This window comes from Pleurodeles waltl, chromosome 1_1 (genome assembly GCF_031143425.1).
Source record: "Pleurodeles waltl isolate 20211129_DDA chromosome 1_1, aPleWal1.hap1.20221129, whole genome shotgun sequence".
Taxonomy (NCBI): domain Eukaryota; kingdom Metazoa; phylum Chordata; class Amphibia; order Caudata; family Salamandridae; genus Pleurodeles; species Pleurodeles waltl.
This window is the reverse complement of record NC_090436.1, coordinates 6,328,891-6,352,922: the sequence shown is the minus strand read 5'-3', so window position 1 is coordinate 6,352,922 and position 24,032 is coordinate 6,328,891. Positions and strand designations below refer to the sequence as shown.

The window sequence follows — 24,032 nt, the reverse complement described above, 5'->3', positions numbered from 1 at the left end:
GCTCCCTTGAGGGTCCCCCTGGGCCTAAGAGCTCAACCTGATAAGGTTCTAACTCCATAGGCTCAGTTCCCTCAGAGGGCAGAACTTCTTCCTGAGAAGAGAGGTTCTCTTTTTGTTGTTGTGTTGCAGCTGGTTTCCCAGCTGACTTTCCTTTTCTCTTGGTAGGCTGGGCCCTTTTTCCAGACTCCAGCTCTACTTTTTCACCCTGAGCCTTGCACTGTGCCCTTGTCTTGACACACACCAGTTCAGGGATACCCAGCAGGGCTGCATGGGTTTTCAGTTCTACCTCAGCCCATGCTGAGGACTCCAGGTCATTTCCAAGCAAACAGTCTACTGGGATATTTGAGGAGACCACCACCTGTTTCAGGCCATTGACCCCTCCCCACTCTAAAGTTACCATAGCCATGGGATGTACTTTAGTCTGATTGTCAGCGTTGGTGACTGGATAAGTTTGTCCAGCCAGGTATTGACCAGGGGAAACCAATTTCTCTGTCACCATTGTGACACTGGCACCTGTATCCCTCAGGCCTTCTACACTTGTCCCATTAATTAAGAGTTGCTGCCTGTATTGTTGCATATTAGGGGGCCAGGCAGCCAGTGTGGCTAAGTCCACCCCACCCTCAGAGACTAATTTAGCTTCAGTGTGACACCTGATTTGCTCTGGGCACACTGTTGATCCCACTTGGAGACTAGCCCTTCCAGTGTTAGCTGGAGTGGAGTTTGAAGTGGTACTTTTCTTGGGACAGGCCTTGTCTCCAGTTTGGTGTCCAGGCTGATTACAGCTACGACACCAGGCCTTTTTGGGATCAAAGTTTTTACCCTTGTACCCAAAATTGTTTTGTGAAGAGGCTCTGGGCCCTCCCTCCTGTGCAGGTTTTTGGGGGCCTGAAGAAGACTCTTTACTATTTTTGTTTTTGGATGTCTCAACACTCTTCCCCTGGGAGGCTTTGTGACCCCTTTCTTTTGGTCACCCCCTGTGGAAGTCTTGGTCACCCTAGTCTTGACCCAATGGTCCGCCTTCTTTCCCAATTCTTGGGGAGAAATTGGTCCTAGGTCTACCAGATGCTGATGCAGTTTATCATTTGAACAATTACTCAATAGGTGTTCTTTCACAAATAAATTGTACAGCCTATCATAATCATTAACACCACTGCCTTGAATCCAACCATCCAGTGTTTTTACTGAGTAGTCTACAAAGTCAACCCAGGTCTGGCTCGAGGTTTTTTGAGCCCCCCTGAATCTAATTCTATACTCCTCAGTGGAGAATCCAAAGCCCTCAATCAGGGTTCCCTTCATGAGGTCATAAGATTCTGCATCTTTTCCAGAGAGCGTGAGGAGTCTATCCCTACACTTTCCAGTGAACATTTCCCAAAGGAGAGCACCCCAGTGAGATTTGTTTACTTTTCTGGTTACACAAGCCCTCTCAAAAGCTGTGAACCATTTGGTGATGTCATCACCATCTTCATATTTAGTTACAATCCCTTTAGGGATTTTCAACATGTCAGGGGAATCTCTGACCCTAGTTATGTTGCTGCCACCATTGATGGGTCCTAGGCCCATCTCTTGTCTTTCCCTTTCTATGGCTAGGATCTGTCTTTCCAAAGCCAATCTTTTGGCCATCCTGGCTAACTAGATGTCCTCTTCACTGGGATTATCCTCAGTGATTTCAGAGAGGTTGGTCCCTCCTGTGAGGGAACCAGCATCTCTGACTATTATGTTTGGAGACAGGGCTTGAGAGGCCCTGTTCTCCCTAGTTAGGACTGGTAGGTGGGAATTTTCCTCCAAGTCACTATCTTCATCCTCTGTGTTGCCATCCTCAGAGGGGTTGGCCTTTTCAAACTCTGCCAAAAGCTCCTGGAGCTGTAGTTTGGAAGGTCTGGGGCCCATTGTCATTTTCTTTATTTTACAGAGTGACCTTAGCTCCCTCATCTTAAAATGGAGGTAAGGGGTGGTGTCGAGTTCCACCATATTCATCTCTGTACTAGACATTATGCTTCTAAAAGTTGGAATACTTTTTAAGAATCTAAAACTAGTTCTAGGTTCTAATTCAAACTTTCACAAAACTTTTAAACTCTAAAAGGAAATGCTAAACAGGGACTAACACAAGGCCCTAGCAGGACTTTTAAGAATTTAGAAAAATAGTTCAAATTGCAAAAATCAATTTCTAATGACAATTTTTGGAATTTGTCGTGTGATCAGGTATTGGCTGAGTAGTCCAGCAAATGCAAAGTCTTGTACCCCACCGCTGATCCACCAATGTAGGAAGTTGGCTCTGTATGCACTATTTCAAAGTAAGGAATAGTATGCACAGAGTCCAATGGTTCCCCTTAGAGGTAAGATAGTGGCAAAAAGAGATAATACTAATGCTCTATTTTGTGGTAGTGTGGTCGAGCAGTAGGCTTATCAAAGGAGTAGTGTTAAGCATTTGTTGTACATACACACAGGCAATAAATGAGGAACACACACTCAAAGACAATTCCAGGCCAATAGGTTTTTGTTATAGAAAAATATATTTTCTTAGTTTATTTTAAGAACCACAGGTTCAAATTCTACATGTAATATATAATTTGAAAGGTATTGCAAGTAAGTACTCTAGGAACTTTGAACAATCACAATAGCATATATACTTTTTACATAAAACACATTTAGCTGTTTTAAAAGTGGACACAGTGCAATTTTCACAGTTCCTGGGGGAGGTAAAGTAATGTTAGTTCTTGCAGTTAAGTAAACCACCTACGGGGTTCAGATTGGGGTCCAAGGTAGCCCACCGTTGGGGGTTCAGAGCAACCCCAAAGTCACCACACCAGCAGCTCAGGGCCGGTCAGGTGCAGAGTTCAAAGTGGTGCCCAAAACGCATAGGCTTCAATGGAGAGAAGGGGGTGCCCCGGTTCCAGTCTGCCAGCAGGTAAGTACCCGCGTCTTCGGAGGGCAGACCAGGGGGGTTTTGTAGGGCACCGGGGGGGACACAAGTCCACACAGGAAGTACACCCTCAGCAGCGCGGGGGCGGCCGGGTGCAGTGTGCAAACAAGCGTCGGGTTTCCAATGGATTTCAATGGGAGACCAAGGGGTCTCTTCAGCGGTGCAGGCAGGCAAGGGGGGGGCTCCTCGGGGTAGCCACCACCTGGGCAAGGGAGAGGGCCTCCTGGGAGTCACTCCTGCACTGGAGTTCCGATCCTTCAGGTCCTGGGGGCTGCGGGTGCAGGGTCTTTTCCAGGCGTCGGGATTTCAGAGTCAGGCAGTCGCGTCAGGGGGAGCCTCAGGATTCCCTCTGCAGGCGTTGCTGTGGGGGCTCAGGGGGGACAACTTTGGTTACTCACGGTCTCGGAGTCGCCGGAGGGTCCTCCCTGAGGTGTTGGTTCTCCACCAGTCAAGTCGGGTCGCCGGGTGCAGTGTTGCAAGTCTCACGCTTCTTGCGGGGATTGCAGGGGTCTTTAAATCTGCTCCTCTGGATACAAAGTTGCAGTCTTTGTTGAACAGAGCCGCTGTTCTCGGGAGTTTCTTGGTCTCTTGGAAGCAGGGCAGTCCTCTGAGGATTCAGAGGTTTCTGGTCCCAGGGAAAGCGTCGCTGGAGTAGGTTTCTTCTGAAGGAGGGAGACAGGCCGGTAGGGCTGGGGCCAAAGCAGTTGGTGTCTTCTTCTTCTCTGCAGGGTTTTTCAGCTCAGCAGTCCTCTTCTTCTGTAAGTTGCAGGAATCTAAATTCTTAGGTTCAGGGAAGCCCTTAAATACTAAATTTAAGGGCGTGTTTAGGTCTGGGGGGTTAGTAGCCAATGGCTACTAGCCCTGAGGGTGGCCACCTCCCAAGGGGAGGGGGTCACATTCCTATCCCTATTGGGGGGATCCTCCATCTGCAAGATGGAGGATTTCAAAAAGTCAGAGTCACTTCAGCTCAGGACACCTTAGGGGCTGTCCTGACTGGCCCGTGACTCCTCCTTGTTTTTCTCATTAATTCCTCCGGCCTTGCCGCCAAAAGTGGGGCCGTGGCCGGAGGGGGCGGGCAACTCCACTAGCTGGAGTGCCCTGTGGTGCTGGAACAAAGGGGGTGAGCCTTTGAGGCTCACCGCCAGGTGTTACAGCTCCTGCCTGGGGGAGGTGATAGCATCTCCACCCAGTGCAGGCTTTGTTACTGGCCACAGAGTGACAAAGGCACTCTCCCCATGTGGCCAGCAACATGTCTCGAGTGTGGCAGGCTGCTAAAACCAGTCAGCCTACACGGGTAGTTGGTTAAGGTTTCAGGGGGCACCTCTAAGGTGCCCTCTGGGGTGTATTTCACAATAAAATATACACTGGCATCAGTGTGCATTTATTGTGCTGAGAAGTTTGATACCAAACTTCCCAGTTTTCAGTGTAGCCATTATGGTGCTGTGGAGTTCGTGTTTGACAGACTCCCAGACCATATACTCTTATGGCTACCCTGCACTTACAATGTGTAATGTTTTGTTTAGACACTGTAGGGGTACCATGCTCATGCACTGGTACCCTCACCTATGGTATAGTGCACCCTGCCTTAGGGCTGTAAGGCCTGCTAGAGGGGTGTCTTACCTATACTGCATAGGCAGTGTGAGGTTGGCATGGCACCCTGAGGGGAGTGCCATGTCGACTTACTCGTTTTGTCCTCACCAGCACGCACAAGCTGGCAAGCAGTGTGTCTGTGCTGAGAGAGGGGTCCCCAGGGTGGCATAAGACATGCTGCAGCCCTTAGAGACCTTCCCTGGCATCACTGCCCTTGGTACCAGGGATACCAGTTACAAGGGACTTACCTGGATGCCAGGGTGTGCCAATTGTGTAAAACAAAAGTACAGGTTAGGGTAAGAACACTGGTGCTGGGGCCTGGTTAGCAGGCCTCAGCACACTTTCAAATCAAAACATAGCATCAGCAAAGGCAAAAAGTCAGGGGGTAACCATGCCGAGGAGGCATTTCCTTACATGCTGTGTTCCGTAACACATACAGAAAGAGGAGAACGCCTCTCTGGATTGTTTTTTTTTAATGCTGGAAGGTGCCCCTTCATGCACAAAAACAATCCTGCATTGCATTGTAGATACACTTGCAGCATAGTGCAAGGGATATTGCGTTGGCCTTGGACAGCCAAAAGAGCACCAGCGCAGGGGGAGAGACAGAAATGCACCATATTTCGTTAATACAGTGCATTTCTGCCCTTTCCCTGTGGCGCAGAGCAGCGCAGCAGGGTCACTTACTGCACTGTCCTGGGCCACTATTCTTGTAAATATGCCCCTTGGTTTTACATGCAAGCAGCTGCACTGTCCTGCCTGGGCCCTCTGGGTTTAAGGCGAGGTTCATGTAAAAGGCATGCTGCCGGGAGAGACTGAATATGTTTGGAAAGGTAACTCAGGACCCTGCAGTGTCTGGGCCCCCTCTCTTACCTTCAGGGTGTGCCCCATCACTTTAGAAGACATGGAAGGACAGGAACATGGCATCAATGAGCTGACCTGAGCCCAGTGGCGCAAGCCTGGATTACACGTTTACGCAGTTCGCAGTGATTGCAGAGCTGGCTGGCACACAGTCCATCAGTGCGTCTACCGCTGATGCACCCACCAGTTCCTCTTGCACCAAAATGAGGGATGCGAAGTTGAACCCCCAAGAAACAAATGGGTGCATCACATAAAGAGAGTACTAAGGGCTTGATTTAGATCTCAGCGGATGGGTTACTCGGATATCCGTTTGCAGAAATCTACATCCCACAGGATAAAGTGGGATTTATATTACGGTGGACGGGATATCCCTTGCCGTTGTGACGTAGTAATCTGTCCGCCAACGTCTATATCAGGCCATTAGTTACAGTGTAACGAACGTAGCGGATATCCCACCCGCCTACTAGAAGCGCATTATATCGCGTGGCACTTGCACTGAGGCAGAAGCGATATCTGTCACGTCTGTGATGGAGTTCCCGTCCGTCAAACTCTAAGTGCCGCCCTCAGTCACAGTTTTGGGCATCTTCAGTAGTTGAAGAGCCGCACCACCGCTATTTTACCACCATAGATCGTGGTTAATGGTTGATTGTTACGTTATGTTAAAGACTTTTATATAACACATGTTCACCATTGGTTTCTTGGCGCTATGCCAGGATCAGGCAAAAAAGCAACTCAATCACAGTTTCTTTTTTTTTTTAATTCCTAAAAAGTCTGAAGTCGGTTCCAGGCGTAGGTCCAAGGGCAGAGCGGAACGTGAACTGAGGTACCACCAATTCGGTTTTACTGAATTTGGAAATACTCAGGTAGTTGGCCTGGGGATGAGAAGTGAAGCTCCCGAGTAGGATTTTTTTTTTTTAATCTTTTGGCGATTAATTGGGGACCAAAGCACTTTACAGCCCGACAGGTAAGACAGCAGACTCTGAATTTCAGCCGATGCTCTACAGGAAGTTAGTGTAAGACTTTAAGAACTGAAGCACCGTGAACCCCATGGGAGGTTGTTATTTATGTGAGCTGCTTGTTTTTGAGTGACCTGTAGTCTGTGTATAAGCATGCCAGTCAGACCAAGATGCATAAATTGCAATAATCTAATCTAGAAACTGTTTAGAGGGCATCCTGTGTAAGAAATTGGGCGATCTTTTTAATCTGTTATAGCATAAAGGTGCGTTTGGAAATCACTGTCTAATGTGGGGTTTTAAAGCGAGTCCTCCATCTATTACGACCCGTAAACTGGGGGTGGGGCAAGGCCCATGTCATCAGATGACTATCCAGGCACGTGCTGTTCTTGAATGGAAATATTGCAGCGTTTTTTGATGTCTGTAAAGTGAACAACAGAACATAACACAATAAGATTCTTGAAGCAATGCAGTAACACCTGACTTAGCACAGCACACCACAACAGAGCAGTCCAACGTGAACGCCACTGAACTGCAGTACAACACAACACATCACATTGCAACAATGCAGCACAAAAACATAGCAGCTCAAAAAAGCAGAACACACCACCACCACAATATGCTGCACAACAAATGTGCACAAACGGTGTTGTCAATCAGTCCCGTCGCTCTCAAGACTCCTGTTTCGATGGTACTGTTTGCTTCCAGCTGCCTTAACTTACCATCAAGGACATGAAATGGCACCAGTCACAAGTCTCTTGTTATGTGGCCCCCGGTCTCTTTCAGCCCTAACCCTGATTTTCTTTTCCAGAGCAGCACGCAGTGGACGAGCTCCTCAGGGCCTATGTCCAGGGGGTGGACATCGATGGACAGGTACTAATCTACCTAGACATGGCTCAGGTAAGACACGTAGAACATTAGACAAAATCTTACAAAGTACTACAGGGTGAAATGCAATCTGGGAAGTCCCAGGTATCACAACATTGTACGACAAAGGTCACCTCGGCAGCTCAGCTACAAGTCATCCCTCTGCTTGCTAGCAACAGAAGTCTGGTAGTCATTGTAGGAAGCTGGCCCAGTGTGTGGTGGCACCTATGGGATTTACACCTTATACTGGGTCCAGGTAACCCCCAGTTAAATAGGGTTATAGTGTCTAGACAGCCAGGACTCTCTAGAGGTAGCTATGGATCTGTAGCCAAGACTTATCTAGGAGACGCTTGAAGCCCCTGCAATCCCACAGCAGTCACACAGCAACTTATCACACATGAAAGAAATCACACAGTGTTGCAAAAATAAAGGGACTTTATTACAGGCTCACAAACTAGACTTCCATTGGTATACCTCTCTCTGGAGGTGCAAAAACACAAAATATACACTAATAAGTACTCTGTAAAAGCATAAATTAGCAAGGGCCCTATGGAGGGAGAGGGAGGGGGGAGGGCAAACCATATACTAAAAAAATAGAATGCAAACTATTGTCCCCCACCAGAAGAGGGTATGGAATAGTTAGACAAGCACAGAGTGGAACCCCAAAAGGTAAGTACCTAGAAGATCCCCAGCGGCCGGGTGCAGAGAGGTAAATTACCCGATTTTCCCATAGGCTAACATGGGGACGTTGAGGTTGGAGAATGCAAAAGCAGGACCGGACCAGTGGAGCCCAAGGGTCGATTCCGGGTGAAGAGGACCTGCAAAAGAAGGGAACAGAGTCCAGTCCACGCATGAGTGTCCAGTTGGGGCAGGAGCCAATGCCCACACTTGTGTAGCTGAAGATCCGGGTCGACGGTGATGGATGAAGTCTAGCTGCGGGTCCAGGTGGTACAGGGACGTCCCTGAAGTCACCTACGAGCTGTCCCTCGACGGTCGCTGGATTGCAGGCAGGTCATTAGTCAAGATGGTCACCATCAAGCACAAGTAAATGCAAGAGGAGCTGTTGGAAGTTTTACAGTGCTGTGGAGGACCAGCAAGGTCCTAGGGACTCGACCCTTGGAGGGGAGTCCAGGCTGACCCACAGAAGACGGGAGAGCCAGCAGAAGCGGTAGGAGCCCCCACAAGCAACCCCCTGGCAGCAGGCGCATTAAGTTGCAGTGAGGCCCGGGCAGCGCACCTGAAGAGGAGTCCGACGTCGCTGGAGAGGCAGAGAGGAGACTGTCCTTACAGAGGTAGAGTGCTGGGGGCTTCTTGGAGCCTGAAGATCCCTCGGAGCAGGAGTCAGCAAACTGTGATTGGTGCAACAGTCGCGGTGCACAGGGATCCTGTCCCAGTGGCAGAGGCAAGGGCTCACCAAGTCCAAGGTTGGAAAGAAGACAGAGAGGACCCAGGGGATCCCTCAGAACCACCACCTGTATTGGAGGATCTTCGCAGATCCGGAACACAGAAGATCCCACCAGCCGTCCGTCATTGCCTTAGGTGCCTGCGGATGCAGGGGAGTGACTCCTTCACTCCAAGGGAGATTCCTTCTTGCATCTTTGGTGCAGCTGAAGTCTTGCTGACTCCAGAGGATGCACAGCTTTGGAGATGTTGCAGAATGCTGACAGGAGCCACTGAAACAATGTTGCAAGGAGAAGTCTTCGGAGACGGTGCAGTCTTGTTTGGTTCCTCTGTTGCCCAGCAGCAGTTCCAGAGGCCAGGAGTAGAAGATGTCTTGGGAGAGAGGCCCTGGTGGAGTCTTGCACAAGGAATCTGGGGACTCACCCTCAAGTGGGTCCGTAAATAACCCCAAAAAGAGGTTTGCTCACTCTCTGGAGTGACCACCTATTAGGAGGGGTCTCTGACGTCACCTAATTGGCCTACCCAGTCATGTGCTCCCAGAGGCCTCTGCCCATCTTTGTTTCAAGATGGCAGAACCGAGTAGCCATCTGGAGGCGCTCTGGGCACCACCCCTGGGGTGGTTATGGACAGGGGAGTGGTCACTCCCCTTTACATGGTGCAGTTTTGCACCAGAGAAGGTACCGGGGTCCATGGACTGATGCAAACCAGATTATGCTAGGAGGGCACCAAATGTGCCCTTTAAAGCAAACCGGTGGCATGGGGAGGATACCCCTCCCCAGCCCAGGAACACATATTTCCAAAGGAGAGGAGGCTGCATTCCTCTCCTACAGGAAACCCCTTGTTCTGCCTTCCCCTGCTTGCGCTGGTCAAGCAGCAGGAGGGCAGAATCGTGTCTGAGGGGCTGCAGCAGCACAGGCTGCCTGCAGACCCTTGAAGAATCCTGAGGGGAGGCCCCAGGGTGCATGGAATCATTATTGGGGTATGATTCCGACATGTTTGATACCAAACATGCCTAGGTTCGGAGTTACCATTATGTAGCTGGACCACAGAGTGATCAGAGGCCAGTACATAGATAAAATGTCTTCCCTGCACTTATGAAGTCCAGGGAATTTGAACTGGAGTTCGTAGGGGCACCTCTGCTCATGCAGGGGTGCCCACACACACAGGGACCTGCACCCTGCCCTTGAGGCTGAAAGGGCCTACGACAGTGACCTGGTGTAGTGACCTGCAGTGAAACGGTGCATCCACCATTTCACGCAAGCTGCAAATAGCAGGCCTGCAGACACAGTTTGCATGGGCTCCCGGGGTGCCATAATACATGCTGCAGCCCATGAGGGATCCCTGGTGTACCTATGCCCTGAGTACTTAAGTACCATCTACTAGGGACTTACAGAGGCACACCAGTGTGCCAGTTGTGGGGGTGTGAAGTACCCAGACAACCAAATTTGGAGAAGAGAGTGCAATCACTGGAGTCCTGATTAGCAGGATCCCAGCGAAAACAGTGTAAGCACACTGACATCTGGCAAAAAGTGGGGGTAACCATGATAGAAAGAGGGGACTTTCCTACAGTCCTGACCCAAAAAACCCTTCAACTTGGGACCAGCAGCAAAATCAGTGTAGCGCTCCCAAGAAGACAAAGCAGGGCGGCACTTGCGAGGCCGTTGTGCCGTACAATGTGAGAGACTCGAGTTATCTACCAAGAGGCGCTAGCACAATTCTTCAGGAAGGAGTGGACCTTCTCACCACTCACTTTCTACACTCAGCTGCTGCGGCTTCCATCGCGCGAACTCGCAACCTTTGCAAGAGCGAACAGTTTTGTAAAACACTCAGGGCCTAATTTAGATCTTGGCAGAGGGAATATTCCGTTGTAAACGTGACGGATATCCTGTCCAGCATATTACGATCTCCATGGGAAATAATAGGATCGTAATAGAGTGAACGAGATATCCATCACGTTGTGACGGAGTGACCCCCTCTGCCAAGAGCTAAATCAGGCCCTTAACAAACCACACTTTGACAACCGTGTAATCTCAAATGCAGACACTATATTGTCCTGGGCCCAGTACCTGTTGACAGATCGGACCATGCTGTAAGCCTCACCGTGCTATGATCTTCTACATGCAGACTGTCGCCTGTGTCCCTGTAGGCCTCAGCACCATTTATCAAGGGATGCCGCCTGTAATTTCCCTTAATAAGGGGACAGGCAGCAAGGGTGGCAAGAGACCAGACACCAACACTCCCTCAGTGGTCTCTCTGACTATCCCAGAGCTCACTACAGTCCCTAAGGCGGGCCCAGCTACACGGCTGACTATTGCTACCACTGTTGTTGCTACTGCTAGGTGCACTAGGGGTAGCAGTGATAGCAGTAGTGGCAGGAGGCCTGGTGCTTTTCTTAGGACAGGTGCTGTCACCTGGCCCTATGTATGGCCTTTTTGTTTACAGATATAGCACAAGGGATTTCTGTAAGAAGAGGAATTAGACCCACCCCCAGAAGGGTTTTGTGGGCCTGATGAAGATTCTTTTTCTTTAGGTTTGTCCCCACCCTTGTCCTGATTCTTACCTGAACCCTTCTTTTTGTTGTCACCCCTAGTGTGAGCTTTCCTACTCACCCTGGCGCGGACCCATTTGTCTGCCTTCTTTCCCAATCTTTGGGGAGAGGTCAGATCAGAGTCCACCAGGTACTGATGCAGCAGATCAGAAATGCAATTATTAAGAATATGCTCTCTCAGAATTAGAATATACAGGCCCTGGTAGTCACTTACTATGCTCCCATGCAATTATCCTTCCAGAGCTTTAACAGAACAGTCCACAAAACGTATCCAATCCTGGGAGGACTGCTTTTAAGTCTCCCTGAACTTGATCCTATATTGCTCAGTGGTTAGCCCAAATCCATCTAAGAGCGCATTCTTAAGTGCATAGTAATCATCTGCATCTTCGTCTCCGACAGTGAGGAGTTTGTCTCTGCCTTTGTCAGAGAAAGAGAGCCACAAGATTGCTGCCAACTGTCTCTGAGGGACCCTTTCTACTTTACAGGCCCTTTCTGTGGCAGTGAAACACTTTTGGATGTCATCTCCCGCCTTGTTAGGTGGGACTATATTGCGCAGGTTCCTGGAGTCATGGGAGTACTCTCTCACCCTGGTGTCCCTGAAGTTGATATTGCTGCCATCATGGGGAGCTAACCCCTAACAGGGCTGTGGTGTACCCCAGATTCCTCCTGGCCCTAGTATTGGAGGGCCAGTCTCTACTTCTCCCTCCCCCTGGCTGCCTACGTTTTCCCGGTCAGCCTGGAGTAGTCACCTCAGAAGTAGACTCTTGTTGGGATTTCTCCCTGTCTTCAGCTTCAACATCTCCCTCGACTCTTGAAAAGTACAGCTCTCATATTGAGATTCTGCGGCCTGAGCTGTGTTTTCCACTGAAGACATCTTGCTAGAGTAGTGTGGTGTACCTGACTACTCTAACAACTAGACTTCCTGAAAGTTTGGAGAAAAGGCTACGCTAGACCCCCAATTACCCAAACTAAGACACTAGTGATCCTGATCACTAAGTGCAATATGTTCCTAACAACTAGTAGTGGACTTTCCTGTGCAAAGTTACAAGTGACAAAGTGGTAAGTCAATTACAAGTGTCTTATCTCGCCGCTGCTACCATTGTAAAAAGCTGGCCTGGTGTGTGGTGGGAACGTATGGTACTTACTCCTTATACCAGGTCCAGGTATCCCCTCTCAGTGAAGTGCAGGCAGTGTCTAGATGCCAGTCTCTCTAGAGGGAGCTGTGGATGAGCAGCCAAGGCTTATCTAGGAGACATGCAAAGCTCATGCAATACCACTGTAGCCACACAGCACCTTATCACACATGAAAGAACCACACAGTGTTACAAAAATAAAGGTACTTTATTATAGTAACACAACACTAGAATACTAATAGACAGTTCCCCCCAACTGGGGGTAGATATACACTAATTGTATACACAATAGCAATCACAAAATAGCATAGAAACAACAAGCATTGGCAATACTTAGTAAAAAGAGCAAGACCCCCCGGGGAGGGCCAAACCATATACTAAGAATGTGGATTGTGAGATACAGTCCCCCACCCAAGGATGTGGAGTTGTTAGAGGGGAGCTGGAAGAACTAGGAACCCCAAGAGGTGAGTACCTGAGTGACTCCCAGCGACCAGGAGAGCAGAGGTAAGAACCTGGTCTTCTCAAGGAATAACAGGAGGTCTTGGAAAAAGGATTGTACAAGAATAGAAGCAGACAAGAAGAAACCAAGGACAGATTCCACTAGAATAGGACCTGCAAAAGAAGGGGGCAGAGTCCAATCCACGGTGCAGTGTCTAGTGGGGGCAGGAGCTACAACCACCCTTCTTTAAATGCAGAACCAGGTTAACGAGGGGAGAAGAAGACCAGCTGTGGAGCTCAGGAGCTGAAGAGGAGTCCTTGGAGTGGTGCGGATGGTGTCCCACATCGGTTGTCACGTCGCAGATGGTCAGTGGTGCAGGAGACCCACCAACAAGCCTTGGCAAACTGCAAGAGGAGCAAAAGAAGAGCTGCAAGGCTGAAGAGGACCGGCAAGGCCCAGAGGACTCTACCTCTACCTTTGAAGGGGAGTCTGAGGTCACCCTCAGCCATCGGGAGAGCCAACAGAAGCAGTCGCAGCCCCCACAGGCAGCAGGTACAGTAACTCGCAGTGAGGCCCAGTCAGCACTCCTGAAGAGGAGTTCCACATCGCTGTAGCAGCAGAGAGGAGACTGTGCTTGGCAGGAAGAAGTACTGGGGGCCGGGGCTACTCAGAGCCTGAAGATCCCTTGGAGCAGGAGCAAACAAGCCTTGGTAGCTGCAAGAGTCGTGTCCAGGGGTACTGTCCTGCAAGGAGAGGCAAGGGCTTACTATCTCCCAAGTTGGACAGCTGGTAGAGAGGACCAAGGGGACCACTCCAGACCACCACTTGTGATGCAGCATTCACGTGGTTCCAGAGTAGAGCAGATCCATGCAGTCTGTCGTCGCTGCAGTTAGTGCCTGCAGATGCAGGGGAGTGACTCCTTCAGTCCAAGAGGGATTCCTTCTTGCTTCCTGGTGCAGGCTGAAGTCTCGCCGACCTCAGAGGATGCAAAGCCGGGAAAATGTTGCAGTTGCTGGAAGGAGCTGGAAAAACAATGAAGCGAAGTTGTTGCCGGAATTGCAGCTTGTCGGTTCCTGAAGAGTCTAGTTGCGGTTCCAGTGGCCAGAAGATGAAGTAAACGCTGCAAAGGAGTCCTGGTGGAGCCTTGGACGTCGAATCTGGGGACACACCCTCAAAGGAGTCCCTAAATAGCCCTAAAAGGGGGTTTGGTCACCTAGTAAGGTGACCGCCTATTAGGAGGGGTCTAGGACGTCACCTGCCTGACCTGGCCACTCAGATGCTCCCAGGGGCCTCTGCACATCTTGGTTTCAAGATGGCAGAATCAGGTGGCCACCTACAGGAGCTGTGGGCACCACCCCTGGGGTGGTGATGGACAGGGGAGTGGTCACTCCCTGTTCCTTTGTCCAGTTTTGCGCCAGAGCAGGGATCGGGGGTTACTGGACTGGTGAAAACTGGTTTATGCAAGGAGGGAACCAAATGTGCCCTTCAGAGCAGACCGGTGGCTTGGGGAGGCTACTCCTCCCAAGCCTTGTAACACCAATTTCTAAAGGGAGATGGTGTTGCCTCCCTCTCCCAGAGGAAATCCTTTGTTCTCCCTTCTCCCTTCCCCTGACTGAGCTGGTCAAGCAGCAGGAGGGCAACAACCTGTCTGAGGGGTGGCAGAAGAGTGGGCTATGCGGAAAACCCCAGAAGACTGGTAGGAGCAATGCTGGAGGTCCTCTAAGGAGCCCCCAGACTGCATGAAATCATACAACGAATACTGGAAACAGTATTGAGGTATAATTCCGACATGTTTGATGCCAAACATGCCCAGGTTCTTAGTTACCATTATGTAGCTGGATACCAGTGTCCAGTACACGGGTAAAATTGCTTCCCCGCTCTTAAGAAATCCAGTGCAGCGGAACTGGAGTTTGTGGGGGCACTTCTGCTCATGCAGGGGCACCCTCACACACATAGACCTGCACCCTGTCCTCTGGGCTAGGTGGGCCTACCATAGGGGTAACTTACAGTGACCAGCAGTGAAAGGGGGCATGCACCTTTTCATGCAGGCTGTAGTGCCAGGCATGCAGACACATTTTGCATGGGCTCCCACGGGTGGCACAATACATGAAGCAGCCCGTGGGGAACCACTGGTGCCCCAAAGCCCTGGGTATCTAAGGGCCAGATGTAGGTAGGTTTCATATTGCGACTTGAAATTTGCGAGTCATAGCGACTCACAATTTGCAACTCGCAAAAGGAAATGCAGAAAGGTGTCTCAGACACCTTCTGCGACTCGCTATGGGGTCGCAAAGACCCACCTCATGAATATTTATGAGGTGGGTCGCAGTTTGCGACCCCATAGCGAGTCTAGGCACTCACAGGGATGGTGGCCTGCTGGAGACAGCAGACCACCATGTCTGTGACTGCTTTTAAATAAAGCTGTTTTTTTTCCTTCTTTTTCCAGCCCGTTTTCCTTAAAGGAAAACGAGCTGCAAAAAGAAAAAATACCGAAACCATTTAGTTTCGTTTTTTTCAGAGTAGGCAGTGGTCCATAGGACCACTGCCTGCTCTGAAAAAATATATTTTTTGGCATTCACAAAGGGGAAGGGGTCCCATGGGGACCCCTTCCCTTTTGCGAATGAGTTACCATCCACTTCAAGTGGATGGTAACTGCGAGTTGGTTTGCGACCGCTTTCGCGGTCCCAAAGCAACTCTGCATCGCGAAGCGGTCTCAAATAGGAAGGGAACACCCCTTGCTATTTGCGAGTCGGAATCACATTTTGCTTAAAATGTGACACTGCATCGCGTAAGGCCTTTTGCACGTCGCAAACTGTGTTTTTCGCAGTTTGCGACGTGCATAAGGCTTCCTACAGCTGGCCCTCAGTACCATATTCTAGTGACTTATAAGAGGGCACTAGTCTGCCAATTGTTGGGTATGCTAAGTCCTAGGAAACCACATTTAGAGGGAGAGAGCACAATCACTCGGGTGCGGGTTAGCCGGAGCCCTGTGAAAACAGTCTAAGCATACTGATAGCAGGCAAAAAGTGGGGGTAACCATACCAAAAAGAGGGTAGTATCCTACACAGACCACTACCACATCCCACCCGTGCGCATCTTTATGTGAAGAGGTAGTCAATGGAAGATACGTGTGTACCTTCGAGACTGAGGCTCCCCCTTTCAGGATCTTGTAATTTCAAATACAAACATGATACCGTCCACAACCCAGAACCAAGTGATGGCTCTAACTGTTCTAATCACATTCTACATGCACACCACCACCCCCACTACCAGAGAAGGAGGAGTCCATGGAAGATGTGTGCGCGCCTTGGGACTGAGGCTCACATCCGAGAGTGCTGGAAGCCCCAGGATGCAGACAGGCGCAGTGTTAACCGTATTTTCTAGAGTGGGGGTAGAAGGTGGGGTGTTAGTAGGCAGCAGAAGTGTTAAAAAGGGCCTGGATTGGATTGCTGGTTACATTTTAATATTAAGCCCCCTCCCTTTTATGATTAAGGCATACATTAGGTCTCTGGTGAGCTGCTTTCTAACTTCTGGAATGGCTGCTCTGGATACAGCACAGCAGTTCGCAGGTCACATATGTTGTCAAAAAGAAATAAACGGGGAACACTCTATTCCAATGGAGCTGGGTTAACAAAGGCTCTCTCACTGTGCACTGAGAGGGGCCAGAGATGGCAAGTTAGGGTGGACTCTCTCACTCTCAGCATTGACAGAGGGCTTGAGATGGGCTCTTAGAGTGGGCTGTCTCACTGTGCACTGAGAGGGGCCAGAGATGGGCTCTTAGAGTGCGCTGTCTCACTGTGCACTGAGAGGGGCCAGAGATGGGCTCTTAGAGTGGGCTGTCTCACTGTGCACTGAGAGGGGCTAGAGATGGGCTCTTAGAGTGGGCTGTCTCACTGTGCACTGAGAGGGGCTAGAGATGGGCTCTTCAGTGGGCTGTCTCACTGTGCACTGAGAGGGGCCAGAGATGGGCTCTTAGAGTGGGCTGTCTCACTGTGTACTGAGAGGGGCTAGAGATGGGCTCTTAGAGTGGGCTGTCTCACTGTGCACTGAGAGGGGCTAGAGATGGGCTCTTCAGTGGGCTGTCTCACTCTGCACTGAGAGGGGCTAGAGATGGGCTCCTAGAGTGGGCTGTCTCACTCTCTGCACCAAGAGGGGCTAGAGATGGGCTCTTAGAGTGGGCTGTCTCACTGTGCACTGAGAGGGGCTAGAGATGGGCTCTTCAGTGGGCTGTCTCACTGTGCACTGAGAGGGTCTAGAGATGGGCTCTTAGAGTGGGCTGTCTCACTGTGCACTGAGAGGGGCTAGAGATGGGCTCCTAGAGTGGGCTGTCTCACTCTCTGCACTGAGAGGGGCTAAAGATGGGCTCTTAGAGTGGGCTGTCTCACTGTGCACTGACAGGGGCTAAAGATGGGCTCTTGAGTGGGCTGTCTCACTGTGCACTGAGAGGGTCTAGAGATGGGCTCTTGAGTGGGCTGTCTCATTGTGCACTGAGAGGGGCTAGAGATGGGCTCTTAGAGTGGGCTGTCTCACTGTGCACTGAGAGGGGCTAGAGATGGGCTCTTAGAGTGGGCTGTCTCACTCTCTGCACTGAGAGGGGCTAGAGATGGGCTCTTGAGTGGGCTGTCTCACTGTGCACTGAGAGGGGCTAGAGATGGGCTCTTAGAGTGGGCTGTCTCACTCTCTGCATTAAGAGGGGCTAGAGATGGGCTTTTAGAGTGGCCTGTCTCACTGTGCACTGACAGGGACTAAAGATGGGCTCTTAGAGTGGGCTGTCTCACTGTCCACTGAGAGGGGCTAGAAATGGGCTCTTAGAGGGGGCTGTCTCACTCTCTGCACTGAGAGGGGCTAAAGATGGGCTCTTGAGTGGGCTGTCTCACTGTGCACTGAGAGGGGCTGGAAATGGGCTCTTAGAGTGGGCTGTCTCACTCTCTGCACTGAGAGGGGCTAGAGATGGGATCTTGGAGTGGGCTGTCTCACTTCACTGAGAGGGGGCTAGAGATGGGCTCTTAGAGTGGGCTGTCTCACTCTCTGCACTGAGAGGGGCTAGAGACGGGCTCATAGAGTGGGCTGTCTCACTCTCTGCACTGAGAGGGGCTAGAGATGGGCTCTTAGAGTGGGCTGTCTCACTCTCTGCACTGAGAGGGGCTAAAGATGGGCTCTTGAGTGGGCTGTCTCACTCTCTGCACTGAGAGGGGCTAGAGATGGGCTCTCTCACTTTCTGCACTGAGAGGAGCTAAAGATGGGCTCTTGAGTGGGCTGTCTCACTGTGCACTGAGAGGGGCTAGAGATGGGCTCTTAGAGTGGGCTGTCTCACTCTCTGCACTGAGAGGGGCTAAAGATGGGCTCTTGAGTGGGCTGTCTCACTGTGCACTGAGAGGGGCTAGAAATGGGCTCTTAGAGTGGGCTGTCTCACTCTCTGCACTGAGAGGGGCTAGAGATGGGCTCTTGAATGGGCTGTCTCACTCTGCACTGAGAGGGGCCAGAGATGGGCACTGAGAGGATCTAGAGATGGGCTCTTAAGTGGGCTGTCTCACTGTGCACTGAGAGGGGCTAGAGATGGGCTCTTGAGTGGGCTGTCTCACTCTCTGCACTGAGAGGGGCTAGAGATGGGTCATTAGAGTGGGCTGTCTCACTCTCTGCACTGAGAGGGGCTAAAGATGGGCTCTTAGAGTGGGCTGTCTCACTTTCTGCACTGAGAGGGGCTAGAGATGGGCTCTTGAGTGGGCTGTCTCACTGTGCACTGAGAGGGGCTAGAGATGGGCTCTTGGAGTGGGCTGTCTCACTTCACTGAGAGGGGGCTAGAGATGGGCTCTTAGAGTGGGCTGTCTCACTGTGCACTGAGAGGGGCTAAAGATGGGCTCTTGGAGTGGGCTGTCTCACTCTCTGCACTGAGAGGGGCTAAAGATGGGCTCTTGGAGTGGGCTGTCTCACTCTCTGCACTGAGAGGGGCTAGAGATGGGCTCTTGAGTGGGCTGTCTCACTCTCTGCACTGAGAGGGGCTAGAGATGGGCTCTTAGAGTGAGCTGTCTCGCTGTGCACTGAGAGGGGCTAGAGATGGGCTCTTAGAGTGGGCTGTCTCACTGTGCACTGAGAGGGGCTAAAGATGGGCTCTTGAGTGGGCTGTCTCACTGTGCACTGAGAGGGGCTAGAGATGGGCTCTTAGAGTGGGCTGTCTCACTCTCTGCACTGAGAGGGGCTAGAGATGGGCTCTTGAGTGGGCTGTCTCACTCTCTGCACTGAGAGGGGCTAGAGATGGGCTGTTAGAGTGGGCTGTCTCACTGTGCACTGAGAGGGGCTAAAGATGGGCTCTTGAGTGGGCTGTCTCACTCTCTGCACTGAGCGGGGCTAGAGATGGGCTCTTGAATGGGCTGTCTCACTGTGCACTGAGAGGGGCTAGAGATGGGCTCTTGAGTGGGCTGTCTCACTGTGCACTGAGAGGGGCTAGAGATGGGCTCTTAGAGTGGGCTGTCTCACTGTCTGCACTGAGAGGGGCTAGAGATGGGCTCTTAGAGTGGGCTGTCTCACTGTCTGCACTGAGAGGGGCTAGAGATGGGCTCTTGAATGGGCTGTCTCACTGTGCACTGAGAGGGGCTAGAGATGGGCTCTTAGAGTGGGCTGTCTCACTGTGCACTGAGAGGGGGCTAGAGATGGAACGTTAAAGTGGGCTGTCTCACTGTGCACTGAGAGGGGCTAGAGATGGAACGTTAAAGTGGGCTGTCTCACTCTCTGCACTGAGAGGGGCTAGAGATGGGCTCTTAGAGTGGGCTGTCTCACTGTGCACTGAGAGGGTTTAGAGATGGGCTCTTGGAGTAGGCTGTCTCACTCTCTGCACTGAGAGGGGCCAGAGACGGGAAGCTAGGGTGTGATGTCTCATTCTGTGTAGTATGTACAATGCATTGGGACAGACCACTGATGGAATGTAAGGGTATGTAAGGGTGGTGTGTCTCACCTGGTATATTAATTCTAGTGACAGAATAGTTGGGAAGGCTGTCTCACCAAGTGCAGTCCGTACAGGGTGGTGAGACAGACCCGGGGGCAGGGTTGTCTCAGTGGGTGCAGTGACGTTTGTTGGTAAGTATACTAGTTGCTTTGTACACCTGGTCAGTTTGCTCACAGATTTGTTGTCCTGGTTTGCATGCCTACTTTAGGTGGGGTGATCTGTCCCCTTGCATAAACAGGTGTGTGTTCTGAACTATGTTTCATATCAAACAATCTCAAACATGCAGTGACTGCCCAGGATGTGCATGCAGTAGAAAACATGCAGTTTCCATGGTCTGCCTCTACGGGTGTTTGTCACACAATTTCACCTCAGAGTCGAGGCCCTGATGAAAGCTGTGTGTGTGCAGATACTCACTGGATGAAGAGCAGCATTTATAGCAGGATGGGCTCAATGGGGAAATGGTGGAAGGGTGCTCTAGAGGGAGACCGAGAGTAACACCTTGACTTAATGCTGAGCTGGGGTCTGGGTGGTACCAAGAGCCCTTACAGACATGGGCCTTAAAGGAACGCCTGGCGTTCATACTGAGCTGTAGCCCAGGTGGTACCAAGGGTCCATAAGACATGGGGCTTGAGGTAACACCTGGAGTTCATATTGTGCTGGATCCTGGGTGGTACCAAGAGTTAATGTAGACGCGGGGCTTGGGGGAACACGTGGACTCCATACAGAGCTGGACCCCGCATGGTGGCAAACGTCTGTACAGACACGGGGCTTGAGGGAACACCTGGGGTTCATACTGAGCTGGGCCCCGGGTGGTACCAAGAGTCTGTACAGACACGGGGCATGAGGGAACACCTAGGGTCCATACTGAGCTGGGGCCCGGGTAATACCAAGAGTCTGTACAGACACAGTGCTTGAGGGAACACCTGGGGTTCATACTGAGCTGGGGCCTCCGGTGATACCAAGAGTCTGTACAGACACGGGGCTTGAGGGAACACCTGGGGTTCATACTGAGCTGGGGCCTCCGGTGATACCAAGAGTCTGTACAGACACGGGGCTTGAGGGAACACCTGGGGTTCATACTGAGCTGGGGCCTCCGGTGATACCAAGAGTCTGTACAGACACGGGGCTTGAGGGAACACCTGGGGTTCATACTGAGCTGGAGCCTCCGGTGATACCAAGAGTCTGTACAGACACAGTGCTTGAGGGAACACCTGGGGTTCATACTGAGCTGGGGCCTCCGGTGGTACCAAGAGTCTGTACAGACACGGGGCTTGAGGGAACACCTGGGATTCATACTGAGCTGGGGCCTGGGTAATACCAAGAGTCTGTACAGACACGGGGCTTGAGGGAACACCTGGGGTTCATACTGAGCTGGGGCCTCCGGTGATACCAAGAGTCTGTACAGACACGGGGCTTCAGGGAACACCTGGGGTTCATACTGGCTGGGGCCTGGGTAATACCAAGAGTCTGTACAGACACGGGGCTTGAGGGAACACCTGGGGTTCATACTGAGCTGGGGTCTCCGGTGATACCAAGAGTCTGTACAGACACGGGCTTGAGGGAACACCTGGGGTTCATACTGAGCTGGGGGCCGGGTGGTACCAAGAGTCTGTACAGACACGGGGCTTGAGGGAACACCTAGGGTACATACTGAGCTGGGGCCCGGGTGGTACCAAGAGTCTGTACAGACACGGGGCTTGAGGGAACACCTGGGGTTCATACTGAGCTGGGGCCTCTGGTGATACCAAGAGTCTGTACAGACACGGGGCTTGAGGGAACACCTGGGGTTCATACAGAGCTGGGGCCCGGGTGGTACCAAGAGTCTGTACAGACATGGGGCTTGAGGGAACACCTGGGGTTCATACTTAGCTGGGGCCTCCGGTGATACCAAGAGTCTGTACAGACACAGTGCTTGAGGGAACACCTGGGGTCCATACTGAGCTGGGGCCTCCGGTGATACCAAGAGTCTGTACAGACACGGGGCTTCAGGGAACACCTGGGGTCCATACTGAGCTGGGGCCTCCGGTGATACCAAGAGTCTGTACAGACACGGGGCTTGAGGGATGCCCTGGGGTCCATACTGAGCTGGGGCCTGGGTAATACCAAGAGTCTGTACAGACACAGGGCTTGAGGGAACACCTGGGGTCCATACTGAGCTGGGGCCTCTGGTGGTACCAAGAGTCTGTACAGACACGGGGCTTGAGGGAACACCTGGGGTTCATACTGAGCTGGGGCCTCCAGTGATTCCAAGAGTCTGTACAGACACAGGGCTTGAAGGAACACCTGGGGTTCATACTGAGCTGGGGCCCGGGTGGTACCAAGAGTCTGTACAGACACGAGGCATGAGGGAACACCTAGGGTACATACTGAGCTGGGGCCTGGGTAATACCAAGAGTCTGTACAGACATGGGGCTTCAGGGAACACATGGGGTCCATACTGAGCTGGGGCCTCCGGTGATACCAAGAGTCTGTCAAGACACAGTGCTTGAGGGAACACCTGGGGTTCATACTGAGCTAGGGCCTCCGGTAATACCAAGAGTCTGTACAGACACAGGACTTGAGGGAACACCTGGGGTTCATACTGAACTGGAGCCTCCGGTGATACCAAGAGTCTGTACAGACACAGTGCTTGAGGGAACACCTGGGGTTCATACTGAGCTGGGGCCTCCAGTGATACCAAGAGTCTGTACAGACACAGGGCTTCAGGGAACACCTGGGGTTCATACTGAGCTGGGGCCTGGGTAATACCAAGAGTCTGTACAGACACGGGGCTTCAGGGAACACCTGGGGTTCATACTGAGCTGGGGCCTGGGTAATACCAAGAGTCTGTACAGACACGGGGCTTCAGGGAACACCTGGGGTTCATACTGAGCTGGGGCCTCCGGTGGTACCAAGAGTCTGTACAGACACAGGGCTTGAGGGAACACCTAGGGTTCATACTGAGCTGGGGCCTCTGGTGGTACCAAGAGTCTGTACAGACACGGGGCTTGAGGGAACACCTGGGGTTCATACTGAGCTGGGGTCTCCGGTGATACCAAGAGTCTGTACAGACACGGGCTTGAGGGAACACCTGGGGTTCATACTGAGCTGGGGGCCGGGTGGTACCAAGAGTCTGTACAGACACGGGGCTTGAGGGAACACCTAGGGTACATACTGAGCTGGGGCCCGGGTGGTACCAAGAGTCTGTACAGACACGGGGCTTGAGGGAACACCTGGGGTTCATACTGAGCTGGGGCCTCTGGTGATACCAAGAGTCTGTACAGACACGGGGCTTGAGGGAACACCTGGGGTTCATACTGAGCTGGGGCCCGGGTGGTACCAAGAGTCTGTACAGACACGGGGCTTGAGGGAACACCTGGGGTTCATACTGAGCTGGGGCCCGGGTGGTACCAAGAGTCTGTACAGACACAGTGCTTGAGGGAACACCTGGGGTCCATACTGAGCTGGGGCCTCCGGTGATACCAAGAGTCTGTACAGACACGGGGCTTCAGGGAACACCTGGGGTCCATACTGAGCTGGGGCCTCCGGTGATACCAAGAGTCTGTACAGACATGGGGCTTGAGGGATGCCCTGGGGTCCATACTGAGCTGGGGCCTGGGTAATACCAAGAGTCTGTACAGACACAGGGCTTGAGGGAACACCTGGGGTCCATACTGAGCTGGGGCCTCTGGTGGTACCAAGAGTCTGTACAGACACGGGGCTTGAGGGAACACCTGGGGTTCATACTGAGCTGGGGCCTCCAGTGATTCCAAGAGTCTGTACAGACACAGGGCTTGAAGGAACACCTGGGGTTCATACTGAGCTGGGGCCCGGGTGGTACCAAGAGTCTGTACAGACACAAGGCATGAGGGAACACCTAGGGTACATACTGAGCTGGGGCCTGGGTAATACCAAGAGTCTGTACAGACATGGGGCTTCAGGGAACACATGGGGTCCATACTGAGCTGGGGCCTCCGGTGATACCAAGAGTCTGTCAAGACACAGTGCTTGAGGGAACACCTGGGGTTCATACTGAGCTAGGGCCTCCGGTGATACCAAGAGTCTGTACAGACACGGGACTTGAGGGAACACCTGGGGTTCATACTGAGCTGGAGCCTCCGGTGATACCAAGAGTCTGTACAGACAAAGTGCTTGAGGGAACACCTGGGGTTCATACTGAGCTGGGGCCTCCAGTGATACCAAGAGTCTGTACAGACACGGGGCTTCAGGGAACACCTGGGGTTCATACTGAGCTGGGGCCTGGGTAATACCAAGAGTCTGTACAGACATGGGGCTTGAGGGAACACCTGGGGTTCATACTTAGCTGGGGCCTCCGGTGATACCAAGAGTCTGTACAGACACAGTGCTTGAGGGAACACCTGGGGTCCATACTGAGCTGGGGTCTCC

General features: G+C 51.8%; 1 protein-coding gene across 1 annotated transcript in view; it reads left to right on the top strand.

The window, feature by feature from the left end:
• The window catches only part of LOC138250271 (rho-related BTB domain-containing protein 2-like), a 384,850-nt gene that overhangs the window by 333,254 nt on the left and 27,564 nt on the right, over positions 1-24,032 (top strand). The window contains exon 8 of the mRNA XM_069205010.1: positions 7,133-7,221. Within this exon, the coding sequence (XP_069061111.1) occupies positions 7,133-7,221 (89 nt within the window). The remainder of the gene's footprint in view (positions 1-7,132; positions 7,222-24,032) is intronic.